The sequence below is a fragment of the Dreissena polymorpha genome, chromosome 10 (genome assembly GCF_020536995.1).
Source record: "Dreissena polymorpha isolate Duluth1 chromosome 10, UMN_Dpol_1.0, whole genome shotgun sequence".
NCBI lineage: Eukaryota > Metazoa > Mollusca > Bivalvia > Myida > Dreissenidae > Dreissena > Dreissena polymorpha.
Genome location: NC_068364.1, coordinates 8,107,789 through 8,120,583, shown reverse-complemented (window position 1 = coordinate 8,120,583; position 12,795 = coordinate 8,107,789). Strand labels below are relative to the sequence as shown.

Sequence of the window (12,795 nt, the reverse complement as noted above, 5' to 3'; positions counted from 1 at the left end):
ACTTACTGACTAAGTGTTCATTAACAAGTGTAACAACATCACTTTGATGCTAGTTTATATTCGATAATGGACGTAATTCGGTCTTTTCTATCCCACACCCTTTTATCGGTTTTGTTTTTCCATCGTGTTCTTTCGCTTGTAAGTATTTATGTTATAAAATATTTGAAAAGTAACGGTTTTTAAATATCATAAAATAATAAATTACATTACAAAGGAGCAACGTGTATTTTAAAAAATGCGCGTGAAATGAAACTTTAAAATTACTAACAAACATAAATTGTTGAAAATTATTATAACTAATCCGCATTGTACTGAACACGTTGAATATGTTAAAGGTTTTCTTTATTTGCTGATGAACGACTTTTTATCACAAAATCCAGCCTCCAGAGTTTGACGACGTCGATTCCGCTATCGTTGTCGCTGACGGAATAACGGGTTACGTCGTTCTTGACGAATTTGACGTCACAGACCCGGGCGCCGGCAGCGTCACGTGCAGTCACAGCGGTGATGCTGGAACATTTAAACTGACGAGATCTCGTGGGGATAGTAAGTGAGATTTATTAATATCCCTGTCTTTATGCACGTATTTTGATGTCGTCAAACGCCGAGACTCAATCGATGATCATTATTATTCGAACACGATTTCATGTATATTTGTGCAATTAATGAGAACTATAATTTATAATTTTTACTTCGGTGTATTTATTTTTTATTCTTACTTTTTTCTTTGTTAATAATAGTAAAATCATCTCATACGTTTAGTAAACTGTCTTAAACGTTTTTTTCCTGGAAAATACTTCGGCACTTAAAACTATTGTTAGGCTTACTTGTTTCTTCATTTTAAAGCCTTTCATTTTGGACTGTTAGAAGGAGTATCGCTGGATCACGACGTCACTTCATTTTTTTACGTCAACGTAACATGTATCGCCGATGTTGGAGACGTCACAACCGTTACCATTCTCGTAAGTTAATTATGTTGTTTTTGATTGTTTTTGTTTTTTGCTGTTGTTTTTTGTTTATTTCTATTTGCTTTTGATGCATCGTTAGCGTACATTTGCCCTAAGAGGTAAAACAATATTTATGAAAATCGTATTGTAAGGTCCTTATTTTTTTAACACAAGAGATTTCAATCTTATTTTTAAACACAAATGAGCTGTCAATTATAATGATTATGTCATTATGGATTTTTTTATGTGTTGAATGCAATTTAAAAAACAACAACACCAGATCAGTGTAAAACCAAACGAGCCCCCGGCGATTTCAAGCCAAGTGACGTCAGCCACCGTAAGTGAAAATGACGCATCCAACGTCTGTTGTTAACATTAGACGTCGATGACGCGGAAAACGACACGTTCGCGTGTGCACTGAAGTCCATATCGCCAAACACAACGGCATTTGGTTTCTGGAAAAACGGTACCGGTATGTCGAGAAAAAATTTTTTTCGTTATCGAACAAAATATATATTCACCAAGCTCCGTATAAACATTTTTTTAGTTGAAACGTTAAATTGTCATATCATTTGTAACTTACCTTTTTTTTTATTTTTAAATTCGTAGATCTAATGACCAGTTATTACAATTGTAAGGTAATATTCAATTTGAACTTAACTTTCGATAAAGTAATTTTAACAAATGTTATGTAAACCTGCGATTTTTTTTCTTTTATTTGCAATCTTTGGTTTAAATATCATATTTGCTATATAACAGCGATTATATTTAAAGACTAATTTTCAGACTACCAGTTACATGTGTTGAACAGCCCTAACCTCAAATACGCAGTAACGTCATCGTATGACGTCATGGTCCGTTGCTGGGACCAGAAAGGCTATTCATCCATGACCTTTGTCATGTCTATGTGATCCCTAACTACCCTCCGGTCTTCACAAACCTGCCTAGTAACGATATGCTTTGAATCATTTTGAAATTGTTTATTATTTCGTACATGTAATTATACAAGATTGTTAAATTTGGCGAAAACTCTATACAATAGGTTAATATTATGTTTAATATTATTTAGGTTATTTTCATGTAGAAATGTTAAAATCGTGATATTATGTCATATTAAAGGTCATATAGCGCAGGCTTGCTCAATAAAAGGCTTATTTATGTGACAGCTATTCAATCACTTGTCTGAATAATGTGAGTGACTTCCTTCTTTAAAAAAACGTACGCAAATGTTTCTTAACTTTATTTAAAATCAGATTTGATTTATTAAAGCTGCGGAAAGAAACATTAATGCTAATACTACATCGATCGGAACTCACGTGTATACGGTGTTGACCTCTGATGTCGACAGCCCGTCGGTGACTTACTCTATGACGTCAATGCCGGAAGTCCCGGAACTTTTTGAAATCAGCCCAGGTCTGTGTTTATTATGGTATATTGCCGTATGTGCCTTTGCTATATAATAATAATAATCAAATACTTCTTGTGTATCTATTATATGTCCTGTGTAAATCAATGTCACGCTTTAATTAATTGTGTTTTTTTTTAAATCATAGCCCTAAAATTTGGTTTAAAGTTTGGCTGTATGTTCAGTAATAAGCACAACTTATAATAATTAATGTACGACAATTTCGACCGAACTTCCACCAAAGGTTCATGGTTGTCTGCACATGTCCGGTTTATTGCAAAAAAAGTATTTGGTGGCTTTGCTATGTGCCTCGTTGTTTGGCAATTTATTTCTAACCATTTATTATGTACTGCATTTTATAATAAGGTTTCTATCTTGCTGGTGCAGAGAAAAGTTCACCTTGTGTACACTTGGAAAGTGCTCGGAAACGTAACGAACCCTTGACCTACCGTTCGTCAGGCGTACACCATATCAATTCCGCCTATGTCACTTTATGTATGCTGTATGATTGGTTCGTTCATTTCGTTAAAGCTACGGGTGAAATCATGACAGTGGTAAACTTGAAGTATGCTGTCCATAACGGCTATTTGTTGACCATCACAGCCTCAGACGGCAAGGATAACACAACTGGGTACTTGAAGATCAACTTGTACAGTAAGTATTACAGTCAACGGTTGTTGTTTTACAGTTCAGTGTTACAGTCAATGGTTGTTGTTTTACAGTTCAGTGTTACAGTCAATGGTTGTCGCTGTACAGATAAGTGTCACAGTCAATGGTTGTTGTTTTACAGTTCAGTGTTACAGTCAATGGTTGTCGTTGTACAGTTAAGTGTTACAGTCAATTGTTGTCGTTGTACAGTTAAGTGTAACAGTCAATATTTGTCGTTGCACAGTTAAGTCTTAGAGTCAATGGTTGTAGTTGTAAAGTTAAGTGTAACAGTCAATGGTTGTCGTCTTGTACAGTTAAGTGTAACAGTCAATGGTTGTCGTTGTACTGTTAACAGCGTTACAGTGAATGGTTGTTGGTGTACATTTAAGTGTTACAATCAATGGTGTCGTTGTACAGTAAGTGTTACAGTTAATAATTGAAAGTTAAAACCTTTTATGTATTATTTGACCCATTAACATTAATTTGAAAACAGATGCATTTTTATTTAAATGTCACGGATAAAAGCCAGCTTAAATATATTGGGTTCCATTAAAAGATGCAACATACCGGTATACATTTTTTTATTAGTCTACACTACTCATATGATGTTGATAAACGGTTGTTATTTATTCGTCGGAAAGTACCACGTTTTCGTACGAGTCTTAAAAAAGTATCCTGCTATACAAGTATTATAGCACTTATACAATATTCGTTTGAATGTGAAAAAAATAAATGTTGAAAAAAAGTCATATGTGTATGATTTTTTTACATTGCATATTAATTCATATTGTTATATTGATACTTCGGCAAGCGTCTGTTTCCTATTGCAGACGTGAACAGCGTCCCAGTGATTCGGAATCTTCCCGCTGAGATATACGTCAACGAGAACACCCAATTCGACACGGTTTTGTACACAGTATACACGGATGACCCCAGGGACGTAGTCTACGTGTACTTCGTCGTCGATCCAGTCGCGCTGAAGAACAAGTTCTACATGCACTTTAATACTAGTAAGTGTATGTTTTAACATACTACATGTACTAGCTGTACGTCTTATAAACAGAGAATAAAAACCGTTTCTATTCTAGTAGTTACAGAAAAAGAAATATACAGCTTAACTCGTAACGAATTTTTACGTTTTGTACCCGCACTTCTGTTACTTCTTACCTAACCTGTGAGATTTTGCGCAGTGCAAATTTTTAAGTAGAGGCAAACGCGCTAGAGATCGTTGTTTCTTCACAATGCATAATATAATCAGTTACACGCCGGGTATGCGAATACTTCGTTGACGGATGGCACTTCACTAACAGAGAACAACAAACGCCACGCGCGAGAGGTAAGTTCCTCTGTTTTATTTAAAGTTATATCCTAAAGATTAGTTTTTAAGACAAGACACATGGTCAAGTTGATAAATGGTGTATCCTTTTGTATTGGGAATACACAATTTCACGGAAGAATGGTACAGTTTTGCCCCAAAAATAGAAAATTCGTTTGGAAAACAGCATAAACTGGATGAACAGTAAACATTTTAACAAAATAAAACTACTTAGAATTATTGCAAGAAATTGTTTGCTATTCCTGCATGTAGAGTAATCACTGTGCTTCAAATACTGAAATTTTGATAGTATTCAATGAAATATAAACAAAGATAGTGCATGTTGTAATAGGTGGCATACATCAAGTAGCAGGCACTTTGTTTACCGATAAAGGGCACTTCAGATTACGGAGACTTTCAACAAAGCGGGCACTCTAATAACTGAGTTGTATCTTCTACCTTAAATGCATTTATTTATATTATGGCTATTCATACGAAACATTTTGAAAATATATTTTTCAAAAATCACATTACTATTAATTTATACTATGTTTATTATAATTGCAATTTTCAAATAAGATAATGTTTATAATTAAATAAATGTGTACATAATGAACTTGTTTTTTATTGGTAACTTGAGATTCAGAGAAATGAAAATACAACGGATAATGCGGATCAACACAATCGTGTTTAATTTTACTTATAGCAGGGCTCTAGATAACGGTAGTGAATGGGTCTTTATGAGGCAAATACACATTTGTTCTTCATAAAATCCTATGTCGGTTGTGCTTATTTGAATCGCATCATCAAGACGATGCTTATGCGTAGCAACAAAATTAAAAAGAGAATGGTAAAACTCCCTTAATTTTGAGCCCTGCTTATAGGGAGCATTTCCCTTTACGCAACGCTAACGTTTGCTCGAAGTGCGATTCACCTGACCCGAAATCACTGTATTGGTTGAGTTTAAAGAAACACGGGTAAAATTAAATCGTAAAAACAACTGATTTTGGAAAAAAGGAATGCGTACATAAAATGTTTAAATGTCATATTATGGAGTCAGTACTTAGTATACCCCCACAAACGAAGTTTAGGGTGCTATATAGGATAGAACTTGTCTGTCTGTCGGTCTGTCGGTCGGTCGGTCCGTATTAAGTGTCCGCTCTCTCGGTTTTCATCCGATCTTCACCAAACTTGGTCAGAAGTGGTATCTAGATGATGTCTATGTCAAGTTTGAATATTGGTCTTGACGGGTCGAAGACTAGGTCACGGGGTCACTTAGTGCGTTTTAAACATTCAGCATGGTGTCCGCTCTCTAATTCAAGTAGTGCTCATCCAATATTTGCTAAACTTGGTCAGAAGTTGTATTAAGATGATGTCTAGGCCAAGTTTGAACATGGGCCATGCCGGGCCAAAACTAGGTCACGGGGTCACTTGGTGCGTTTTTTAACATTCAGCATGGTGTCCGCTCTCTAATTCAAGTAGTATTCATCAGATATTCACCAAACTTGGTCAGAAGTTGTATCTTGATGATGTTTAGGCAAAGTTCAAACATGGGCCATGCGGGGTCAAAACTAAGTCACGGGTCACTTAGTGCGTTTTAAACATTGAGCATGGTGTCCGCTGTTTTTGTGTGAAGACAACACGTAAAATATTCTGTGTCAGTGCGGCATGTGGGGGTATTCGTCACGTCTGTTCTTTCAAATGTATTCTTGTTTTGTCTTTTCACAGGATCTGAACCCATGGATAAGAAGACTCTTTCGAAGTATAGGTGCTTCTATTGTACATCACCTACATAACTTTTTACACCACTGTCGTGTGATTAAATTGACCCCGCCCGTTCTTTTATTTCTATTTTCGTTTCCTGGCATGGAGCCAAAAAGTTCCAATAGAATTTCGGACCTGCATCGCTGCTGATATTAATCTCTGAGAGGCAGTTTAAGAAGAGTGATAATTCATGACATGCTATCTAATATATAAGTAAATAGCCTTAGTACCTTCATTTGGACATAAAGATAAATGCTTTAGATCAACCGTTTAGAACGTTATTCAAAATATATGGTCATATAGATTTCACTCATTAGACATATCCAATTTGTTTAACATTTCTCTTTCACATTTATACCAAATCATAATCATATTTCAAGGTGATAAGAACATGCTTCTGTAATTCGTTTTTTATTTGCGTACTAAGAACATACATTTTTATTTATTGCCTGCTTACTTTAACAGTATTCCACAGCGAATTCTGCATTTTTGATTCACAAAAAACGAGTGTGTTATATCTGGAAAAAAAGTGTCTAGATGTCGATAAACGAAGTGCCATTGCTTTTTTTAGATGATCGGTAAACGAAGTGCAGATGAAAAATGTGCATGCGACTCTTAAAACATTTGAATTTTCTCAAATACATTAGTAAACTAAAATGTAACATGTTGTAACATTACTGGATATATTGATCTTTTATTTCGAATAGTAAGCACGTTCTTGATTTATTTCCAAGTATGTTTATTTTGTTAAAATATGTACTGATCATTCCATTCATGCTGATTATCGATGGAATTTTATCGTTTTTTTTTAATAATTCACCGTTTTTCCGCGAATTTCTTTCTTCGCAATACGAAGTGCTATACCATTAATCACACAAACAATGTTCTGTGTCTAAAAACCAAATAAACAGAACATAAATACAAAAAGCTGAAGAACTAACCTCTCGCGCGTGGCTTTTGTTGTTCTCTGTTAGTGAAGTGCCATCCGTCAACGAAGTATTCGCATACCCGGCGTGAGTTATAGATTCACATATGCATAATATAATATATAAATATTATGATCACATGAACATTCTTCCACTTAATATATCTTGGTGTATGCACATGTCGCCCAAATTGTAAAATTGCCGTGTTTTTTTCCCGATATTGGCATAGAGGTCACGAGAAATCAGTGACGAAACATCTGGAGAACCTAATTTAGTTCACCTCCTCATCCGTCCGTAGTCAGTATGTAATTTTTTTTATTGACTATAAATTTGGGTACGAGCCAACAAAATAGCACGGGATGATTTGGGTACGAGTTAACAAGGTTACGAATAGACTGTAAGCCCACGTGCACTTTGTGAAGAATCGAGTGAGTTTATTAATATTATTAATGAGATATGTTTTAAAACTCAAATTATTTCTAGCCCAGCTAAGACAGCATCATAGCCTGCTTGATTACGAAGAGTGCAACTACTTCGTGGTGACGTTTTATGCGTATGACCCCAACTTAGCGACGTCTGCGCCATACAATTTAACTATCAACGTCCTTGACGTCAACGAAGCGTGTGATTTCACCCCTGACTTGTATTACATTTCTCTGGACGAAGGAAATGTAAGATATGTTTTATAAGTTTTCACTTCAAACCATATTTTATTGAACATATGGAGGAATATTTCGAGTAAGCTTATAATATGACAACGTTGTTAAAAATATACAAAAACAAAAAAGCCTTGCATATCGATTCAAAGTTTGACATCATTTTGCGTTGACAACTTCATTTCGCTAAAGATAAAAATATAAAGACATGTATTAATTCGTTGCAACTGGCTCTACATATTGCGTGTTTCAATATGTTAACACCGAGAGTAACATCAAAGACACAATAATGCGTTTTTATTTAATAGGGAATTGTTTTATATGATCATGTGTGAAATGTAGAAAATAATAAGTGAGGTAAACATTGTATATTTTTGCTTTTGCTCGCACTTTGATGATTCGAGGCCGCGTCGAACAAAGTGCCATAAGTTCATTATTCATACTTCATATATTTTATTAGTCCTGAAACGATGGCAAATACACATGTAGCAAAAAACGGAGAATACAACGTTCTAGTTGAAATACTTTTATACCGCTTTGCATCGTTCCTACTTAATTTACCTAAAGATTTTATAATAAAAACGTGTTCACGAGGCACACATATCCCCATTTGTATATATCTATTTCTCGAGCCGTTACACTATACTTGCCTTTTATTGAATCATAAACAACCATTAGTGTTTAGACTGGAAGCTGCTGAAAAAAACTTATTGTGACGCATCCAAGTTGTTGTTTCAGAGTTTTACGAATAACGTCGATCCAAACTTTAACGTCAAAGACGTTGATGTCGGTGATATTGTGACGTTCGAAATCGTCAAGACGTCAACTGCCGCGAGTACTTATTTCGCAATTAATCAGTCCACCGGAGTTATTACCCATGCTTTGAACTATAACGTCGACACTGGCGTTCACCCTAGTAGCGTCACTTTACTGATACTTGGCGTCGATCTTCGCCTAAGGACATGTGAGAATATTTTTTAACCAACAATCGTAATATTCTGCTGTGTTAAAAGGAAGTATTTTCATGTTAAAATATATCTGACGTGCAATTATCATATGAAAAACAACGATAGCATGTTTGAGAAAACCTTTTCTCCTTCGTTCGTTGTGTTTCGTGTGTCGTCCAGTCCTCTGCCTAGAGCCAAAGATAGATAAAAAACAAAACAATTATTCTTAAATATAAAGAATAATGTGTAATCGCAGTGTTTTTTAATTGGCATCAATGATAATCTTTCTCAGAAATAATATCAATTCATTAAAAAACTCGTTAAAAAACTTCTTCGACAGTATCTCGTAGTTCATTATTAAATCTTTAATGACTTTTTGAGGCGTTGTGAGTCCTGGGGTGGCATTTATTCAGTAACACATATGTGTTTTGTTCTGAGAAAACCGGGCTAAAATCGTGTGCGTAAAGTGTCGTCCTAGATTAGCCTGTGCAGTCCGCACAGGCTAATCAGGGACGACACTTTCCGCCTCAACTTGATTTTCGGTAAGGAGGGACTCCCTTGAAACTAAAAATACCATTAAAGCGGAAAGTGTCGTCCATGATTAGCCTGTGCGGACTGCACAGGCTAATCTGGGACGATACTTTACGCACATGAATTTAGCCCAGTTTACTCAGAACAAGAAACAATTATTAACTGTAATTTTTTTCATCATAGTGGTTACAAATCTTCTTACACTTTCGTATGTTCTTCTCACTAAGGCACTGCCACCGTCAGCGTAACCGTAACTGACGTCAACGACAACGTTCCGTCCTTCTCCGCCGTCTCGTACGTAAAGACAATCTACGAACATGACGGACTAGGCACCACCGTTATGCAACTGAAAAATTCCGTCACTGATCGAGGTAAACATATGGTCGATTGTGTATTGTAGTGTGAACATTGTGCACTTTAGCTCCGCAATAAATTGTCGTCAAGCTAAATAGCTGTATGAGGTATGTGATCATCTGTATAGTCATCGCCATCATCTTTTTCATTTTCGTCGCCGCCATCTTTATCAGAAACACTATACTCGTCATTTTCGTAAAAGAAAAACAATATTTAGATAAATAGCAACTGAGATAAAAAATTAAATAATAGTAAAACTAGTATAAGTTGTAGTGGTTAAAGTGATGGTAGTGAAGGTGTTTTAGTGCTTTAAGGAGTAATTTGTATAAGTAGTGTACGTTGTATAAATAGTAGTAGTAATAGTATGAGAAGTAGTAGTAGTAGTAGTAGTAGGAGTAGTAGTAGTAGTAGTAGTAGTAATAGTAGTAGTAGTAGTAGTAGTAGTAGTAGTAGAAGTAGTAGTAGTAGTAGTAGTAGTAGTAGTAGTAGTAGTAGTAGTAGTAGTTGTTGTTGTTGTTGTTGTTGTTGTTGTTGTATTAGAAGTAGTAGTAGTAGTAGTAGTAGTAGTAGTAGTAGTAGTAGTAGTAGTAGTAGTAGTAGATCTCTAGTAATAATAGTAATAATATTATTATTATTATTATTATTCTCATTATTATTTTTATTAATATTATTATTATTATTATTATTATTATTATTATTATTAGTATTATTATTATTATTATTAGTAGTAGTAGTAGTAGTAGTAGAAGTAGCAGTGGCAGTAGCAGAAGTAGTATTGCGAGATAAAATTATTCACACTATCAACATCGTTGCCACAGTTAAAAGTGGGCAAATATCGACGTTCAACAAATGCAAGAACATGACCATGCAATAGCGCTATGCTTAACGTTATCCAGATTCCGGGAACAACGCTGTGATAGTGTTCACGTACAGAGCAGTGACGGCCGGATCTGACGCCTTCTTTCACTGGACTCCTGATGGCGTTGGAACGCTGACAGTGTCTGCAAGTGACGTCATGACGCCAGGTGACATCCACAGATTTCTAGTGACGGCGGCGGATATGGGCCAGCCCCCGCTAGCCGCGACAATGACAGTGGATATTGTCTATTTGGTAAGGACGTTAACAGACGGGTAGAGGTGGAATAAAAATCCGATGATCGCGTGTTCAATTTCCAGCCCGGCCACATAACTTGTTTGGCGATTATTAATAGGTCGTTACTATATTTCCACTGCCATTCTCCTCCAGTCTAGTAGTCAGGTCTGGACGTTGTCATGTAATTGGCGTAGTTTGTACACGTTGGAGTTGGTAAACAAATTGTTCGTATAGGCCATATATACATCCACTGTAAGTGGAAACTGCCGGTCTGGATTACAGCAACAACAACACTTAAAATAATAATAACTTATGATTATAAATTATATTTCATATTTTAGAAGTCAATCTATTATCTAGCTTAACGGAACTACGCTCGCACCGGAAGTTACTACGGTAACGGAAACGACATCAGGTGAATTCTGGGAGCAGACGCCCAACATCGTACTTGTGACTCTCGTCTGCTTCCTTGGTATGCTTCTCGCCGGTGGTGCCGCATTTCTGGCGTACAGAAAGTGTTCCGGAAACGAAAGGCAAGTCCATATTTCGCGGGGTATTAGGCTTGTTTCATGACTATCTTTAAAACTAGGGACTAGCGCTGTTTTTATAGTTTTAATATACATGTAATGGTAACTTTACTATATTTAATTTTTTACTTTACGAACACAATTATTGTATTATTTTAGCTATTGTTTCATCTTTAAATTCTGTGTGGTATTAATATCTGACTTAAAACTACAATTCATAACGTAATAAAATAGTAGATATTACATATGATGAGCTATGCTTATTTTGTTTTAATAATTATTATTTTTAACTGCTTTATTACAGTTTAAAAACAACTTGACCTGTTTACCAGAAAACATGTAATGCTGAATATCGTTGTATATACCGAAACATGCGTCAAAGAGGCCCATACATTATATGACGTCATTTCTAATGTTTCAGCAAATCTAGCCCACACTCTTCACCGTCTTCGCAACATCGCAAGATCAAGCCGTAAGTTATCGAATCTTTTATTGCTGTGAATAGGAAATTATACTTTGTGTTTAAAAATTCATTGGATGCAACTGGAAAAGCGGACTGCAACAACATTCTATGCATAATATGTGTTGTTTTGTTCTTATTCAAATATATTTTATATTATTAATTCATAAACCATCACATGGATTATAATGTGTTTTTTTCCGTGTGTTTCTGTTACACAGACAACCAGCTACGCCACCAGATCGGCCTAAGTTCGACTTTTGGCACAGCAGTGAGTATTACAATCAAAGTGCTGACGACACTGCGGTTGTTGGTGAATTCGTAGCATTGGTAGTCAGAGGACTCTCTTTAAAATGTAATGTTGATTGCACTCTCGACAAACTTATAGTTATCTGGATAAACTGAATACATATCCAGAAAAATAATTTATTAAAATAAATAAACTGAACATATAATTGATATTGCTACAAGCGTTAACTGCATTTTCAGGCCCACATGACATTGGCGGCGTGATTCATCAAGGTTTGGTTACCCCGAGCATATGATCACAGGTCCGTAGTTTGATCACAGGTCCGTAGGAGATGCATGCTGCACATAAAAAAGATGTTTTTAAAATTATTGCGATGATATACTGAGTAGATGTTGCTGATGTATTCTTGCTTTAAATGACAGAAAGGTCAATGTTAACAAATAGTTGGATATCATTTAATCAGAAACTACATGTAGTTTTTTTTCTGTATGGTTTGAAGCTCAAATACAAGTATCGATGGCTGAGCAGAAACTTGTTATATCATCTTAATATTACTTTATAACAGACAACTCTCAGAAAAACATGTTTGTAATCACTGTCATGAAACACTAATTAACACTAATTAATGTTGCAAAACATCAATATTCTTATTTGTTAATGTGTAAGATATTTCAGAGTTTCTTTTAAAGATGTTCACCAGTCTTATTTCAGATTATATTGTCATTTCCATTTGCAGATTTTGAAAAAAAAAGATTTGCATACACACCCTTTAATCCTATACATGTAATTATCTCCTCCCACATCATGTGACATTTTTTCGCGCATGTTATTAGTAATTTCTTGCCTAGAATTGTAAACCTTTATTCAAACATCACCTGCATTGCACCGATTGTGTGATGTGTATCTTTTCTCTGTTAAAAGTTTGAAATATTAAGAGAATGCACTTGTACACAATTAAATCTTTGAGAGATA

At 35.3% G+C, this 12,795-nt stretch overlaps 1 protein-coding gene across 1 annotated transcript; it reads left to right on the top strand.

Moving 5' to 3' along the window:
* The first annotated feature begins 1,251 nt into the window (after positions 1 to 1,251).
* On the top strand, positions 1,252 to 12,795 carry LOC127847995 (protocadherin Fat 1-like). The gene is made up of 13 exons (XM_052380263.1): positions 1,252 to 1,419; positions 1,734 to 1,894; positions 2,217 to 2,360; positions 2,884 to 3,006; positions 3,831 to 4,010; positions 7,489 to 7,676; positions 8,400 to 8,625; positions 9,367 to 9,510; positions 10,390 to 10,604; positions 10,947 to 11,119; positions 11,535 to 11,585; positions 11,795 to 11,844; positions 12,063 to 12,795. The coding sequence occupies exons 3-13, from the start codon at positions 2,315 to 2,317 to the stop codon at positions 12,116 to 12,118; spliced, it is 1,452 nt and encodes a 483-aa protein (XP_052236223.1). The 5' UTR covers positions 1,252 to 1,419; positions 1,734 to 1,894; positions 2,217 to 2,314; the 3' UTR covers positions 12,119 to 12,795.